This window comes from Penaeus japonicus, unplaced genomic scaffold, assembly GCF_977035675.1.
Source record: "Penaeus japonicus unplaced genomic scaffold, GWHDUDI00000001_assembly GWHDUDI00000015, whole genome shotgun sequence".
NCBI lineage: Eukaryota > Metazoa > Arthropoda > Malacostraca > Decapoda > Penaeidae > Penaeus > Penaeus japonicus.
The window spans coordinates 11519700-11524699 of NW_028234417.1; the positions used below are offsets into that span (position 1 = coordinate 11519700).

At 41.4% G+C, this 5000-nt stretch overlaps 1 protein-coding gene across 5 annotated transcripts in view; it reads right to left on the minus strand.

Moving 5' to 3' along the window:
* LOC122251791 (uncharacterized) overlaps positions 1 to 4199 on the minus strand; it is a 47447-nt gene extending 43248 nt beyond the window's left edge. Inside the window, exon 1 of one of the 5 annotated variants that reach the window (XM_086544454.1) lies at positions 3833 to 3983. In XM_086544454.1, coding sequence (XP_086400580.1) covers positions 3833 to 3881 — 49 coding nt within the window. In that variant the 5' untranslated portion in view covers positions 3882 to 3983. Of the gene's footprint in view, positions 1 to 1773; positions 1971 to 3578; positions 3710 to 3832; positions 3984 to 4012 lie in introns of those variants that run through there. The other 4 variants (XM_086544455.1, XM_086544456.1, XM_086544458.1 and 1 more) reach the window with 4 other exon arrangements.
* Positions 4200 to 5000: the final 801 nt, after the last annotated feature.

Genomic DNA, 5000 nt, shown 5'->3' on the forward strand with positions numbered 1-5000 from the left:
GTAGAATGAGGAGAGAAGAGAGTAGAGAGGAGAGAGAAGAGAGTGAATGAGAGAAGAGAGTGAGAGAGAGAGAAGTAGAGAGAGTTGAAATGAGGAGAGAAGAGAGGGAGGTGAAGAGTCGAGGCCCCAGATTGTTGTAGAGAGGGAGAAAGAGAGAGAATGTGAAGAATAGAGAGGAATGAGAGTGAGAGAGACGTGAATGAAGAGAGGAGAGAGGAGAGAAAATGGGAGAGAGAGAGAGAGTGAATAGGAGAGGAGAGAGAGTGGTTTAAAGAGAGAGAGAGATTGAGAGAAAAAAGAGAGAGAGAGTGAAGAGAGAGAAAGAGAGAGAGTGAATGAGAAGAGAGAGAGGAGAGAGGAGAGATGAGAGAGAGAGGAGAGAGATGAGGAAGAAGAGAGAGGTGAAGTGAGAGAGAGAAGAGAGAGAGAGAGAGTGAGAGTGATGGAGCGAGAGAGAGAAGATGAGAGATGAGAGAGCGTGAAGAAGAGAGGAGAGAGAAAGAGAGAGATGAGAGTGAGAGAAGTGTTTAGAGAGAGGAGAGAGAGAGAGAGAGAGAAGAGAGAGTGAGAGAAAGAGAGAGAGAGAAAGAGAAAGAGGAGGAGAGAAAAGAGAGAGTGAGATAGAGAGAAGAATGAGTGGATGAGAGGAGGGAGAGAGAGGAGAGATCTACGAGACGTGTGGGAATGTAGGAAGAGATAGAGTAGAGAGAGGAGAGAAGGAGTAGAGTAGACGAGAGGAGAGAGAGAAAGGGAGGAAGGAGTGAATAGAGAGAGAGAGAGATGTGGAAGTGTGGAGAGAGTGAGTGAGTGCGAGAGAGAGAGGAGAGAAGGAGAGTAGAGAGGAGAGAGAGAGAGAAGGAGAGTGAGAGACAGTGAATGAGAGTGAGAGAGAGTGAATGAGGCTGAGGAGAGAGAGAGAGAGAGAGAGAGAGAGAGAGAGAGAGAGAGAGAGAGAAGAGAGACTAGAGAGAGGTGGTGAGAGAATGAGAGTGAGGAGAGAGAGTCTGACGAATGAGAGAGTTGAGAGACGAGTAGAGAAGAGGATGAGGAGAGAGAGAGAGGAGGAGAGACCGTGAATGAGAGAGAGAGAGAGAGAGAGAGAGAGAGTAGAGAGAGGTGAAGAGAGAGTGAAGAGAGAGAGAGAGGGAGAGAGAGAGAGAGAGAGAGAGAAGAGAGGAAGAGAGGAGAGAGGTGAGAGAGTGAATGAGAGAGAGAGAGAGAATGAGAGAGAGAGAGAGAATGAGAGAGGAGAGAGAGAGAGAGAGAGAGAGAGAGAGAGAGAGAGAGAGAGAGAGAGAGAGAGAGAGAGAGAGAGAGAGAGAGAGAGAGAGAGAGAGAGAGAGAGAATGAGAGAGAGAGAGAGAGGAGTGGGTATCAGACAATCTATATTCATAAAGTTGAAGCAAGACAATATTAAACCTTTCACTATTTTAAAGAAAAGTTTGCAAGTGGGAAACAGCCATGTGCAGAAATATCAAAACATTGATAGGAACAATCAAGCCCTTATCTGTAAATCTAAACTTTCAAGAGGACTTAATATATTAAAATTAATGATGTCATAATCTCTTTCATCATATACCTGAAATTCAAGCATGAGTCTTTGCTAAATATCATGCTAGACATAATGTAATAAAAGTATGTATGTGCATCAGCACTAATACTTGATGATGATGATAATGATCATAAAGAAAAATAATAATTATAATGATAATAATTATAATAATAATAATAATAATAATAATAACAATAATAAATATATATAGTTTTGCTTACAGGAAACCTACTGCGCTTTCCAGTTTTGGCATATGGTCTTCTTTGAGATGGGCATGCTAACGTAGATTTATCCGCAGATCAAAATGCGAATGATACCTCATTTTATTCTTCTTTTCTAAAAAAGTTTGTCTATTTAATGTTTATGTTCAATATGGAGAGCAATTACCAAAACAGTACATATTGTCTGAATCATGTTTCTGATTCAGTGACCATATTTTTATTATCTTTCTTTCTTTGTTGTCCGACACTAAATGGATATGCTACATGATCCAGATATGAAGTATATACTAAATAAATCTTTAATATTGTGGATATATTCACTATACAAATCTCAGACATATCCAAACGTACTTAATCAGATATTCATATCAACAAGCTCTTGCACAACTATTATTAGCATTCAGACATTGTTGAAATTATCATATCTTTTATATTTGCAGAATACTTGACAAACAAATATATCTCTACATTCAAAATTAATGAGGGATTAACATGATAAGGTAAATACTAAGAAGACACCCACATATCTGCTGTTGGCCTAGCGTTAATTGCAGCCTCCATATCTGTCAACACTCCGCAAAAGGCCAACAAACTTCCACCATGTATATTGCCAAGATAGAGCTTGTCGTCAGCCTAGGCGATTTAACCTCAGACAAGGAATCATTCCCAGCTCTATCTTGCCAAAACAAACATAATAGGGGTATGTCATTCTTTGCCCGATCATGAAGCTTGTGGCCACAGCAATGGCTTAAAACTTAATTACTTCCAGAATGCTGGCCATTTATTATAGATCACAGCAAGTTTCATCTTGATTTGGGGAGAACTCAACGAGAGAATTGTTACGTTTTGAAAGCTAACTCAGGCATTTTTTTATCATATAACTATTCTGATAATAACAGCATATTAGAGAATCAGTATTATTAAAGTTAAGCTGCTGTTGAAATATTGTTTGTAATATGTATTTTAGCTATCTCTGATATAGTCCAACATCATAAAAATGAAACAAACAAAATTACCTTTTATTCCTAGCAGTATCTGAAGTAAACACACTGTACTTCCATAGGTGCAACAACAATTTCGAACATATCACCTTCCATATATTTCTGCAATTAATAACAGTTTCACTTCCACTGAATCTGAATGCGTATCACAAACACTATGTTGTGTAAATATTAATATTCCTTATATAAACATAAGATGATGTAAATGAAGCTGGAGAGGAGCAAAATTTAAACAATTTAAGTGTATGAATATCTATTCAAAAAAAAAAAAGGTAACCTCAGAATTATTAAACTGCTCTACAATTGGCAACGACAGACAAAAATCACGCAGGACTATGCTACTTTTCCATTCTGTAACAGAAGCTACATGTATATGAAATAATTTAAGTTTGTTGACATGACTATTCTAATGTGTGATATTAATAAAAGTACATTGAAGAACCCATAACACAGATATAAACTTAGGGAAAATAAATAAAACTGCGCAAAGTACTTTTTTCCTTCTTCATTCATAATTTTTAACACTAGCAACACACTAGAAAACAACTGTTCATAAACACCACACAAACGCTCTCACTAATCAAAAGGCAATGCCTCTTGCACACCAGGCCAAGCCCTTGCACTGTGCAGCATCACCAGCACCAAGGCTCAATGCAGAATTTCTTTTCCAAAGCACCAGCAAGCACCCAAGTGACATAATTTCAGGCCAGGAGGGACCTCTGGCCAAGGGAATCTTGTGTGCCTCACTCGGCCACCTCTCTCGCCCTCCTGGCACCCGAGGGCACACTCGCCCAACACACATACCCTGGGATGCCCCTGGAGAAGGCCTGGCACCTCAACTTTAAGAAGGAGCGTGAAGGAAAAAGCGAGGAAATGGGAGAGAGAGACACATGGTCGAGTTGAAGTGTGTGTGTGGCGGCCTCTTCCCCCTCCACCACCACCACCACCACCTCCTCCTCCTCCTCCTCCTCCTCCATCAACCCTCCCCATCTACCCTTCATCACTTCTCTGCCTCTCTCCCCATCGCCACACTCTCTGAACATGCACTCCACACACACCTCCAGCTCCACGGATCCCTGGGCCTCCCTGGTGCATGATCTTCACCATATTCCCACCATATTACATGTTCCTGTGCGCCGCCCAAAGAAACTAATCAATACACGTCCACGGCCTGCCCTGCTCTACACACCCCCACCACTGTCGTTACACGCGAACACAGGACATCCCCGGGTCCTTACCATATGTACATCGTTCCTGCCACCACTTACACCATATTTATCCCTGCACACAGACTATTCGAGGCAAATCAGTGTAATTTTTTCGTCCTTGAGTGAAGCGAATAAAGCAGGGAGCCTTGCGACGCGGGCCGCTAGGTGGCACCAACTACAGAAAACCTTCATGGGGGACTCTAGCTCGCCACTTGCTACTCCTAACTATTCGCTCTTCCTCTTGCTGCTACCAACGCCGGAAAAAATCACAGAGGAGAGTCTGTGAGGAAAAGGGAGACTGAATTTTGCTGTTTTGAGGCTTATCTCCCTCGCATGTGGAAAAGCAGTTCTGTAATGAATCTTTTTCAACTAATTTCTCTCTCCCGCCTGATGAGTCTCGTGTTCACTATTTATTACGCCCAACTTCTCGCACTGTCCTCTCTGGTGACACCAAATACAGGAAAGTATTATTGAGAAGAAAAACAGCATGAGGCTACGAGTTTGAATTCTAATACTATTAACCTGTTACTAACTACTTTCTCATTTCCAGCCATAGAAAACTTTTATGGGGGAGTCTAGCGTACCATATATTAGTTTTGACTCCTCTCTTTCTCTCTCTCCCGGTTCACTAGTTGTTTGTAATTACTCTCTATCTCTTACCTGCACAAAACGAAGCGGATATTTCCACATGAGAATCTATTTCAATTTTACTTCGAGCTTTATAACTCTCCCGTTTGATTGGTTTCAAGTTCACCATTCATTTGTTTTAATTTCTCTCCCAGATGTAGTGGCGCTGGAAATTAAGTTATTTCGTTTAGTTGAAATTACTTACACACACATACACACACACATTCTCTCTCTCTCTCTCTCTCTCTCTCTCTCTCTCTCTCTCTCTCTCTCTCTCTCTCTCTCTCTCTCTCTCTCTCTCTCTCTCTCTCTCTCTCTCTCCTCTCTCTCTCTCTCTCTCTCTCTCTCTCTCTCTCTCTCTCCTCTCCCTCTCTCTCCTCTCTCTCTCTCT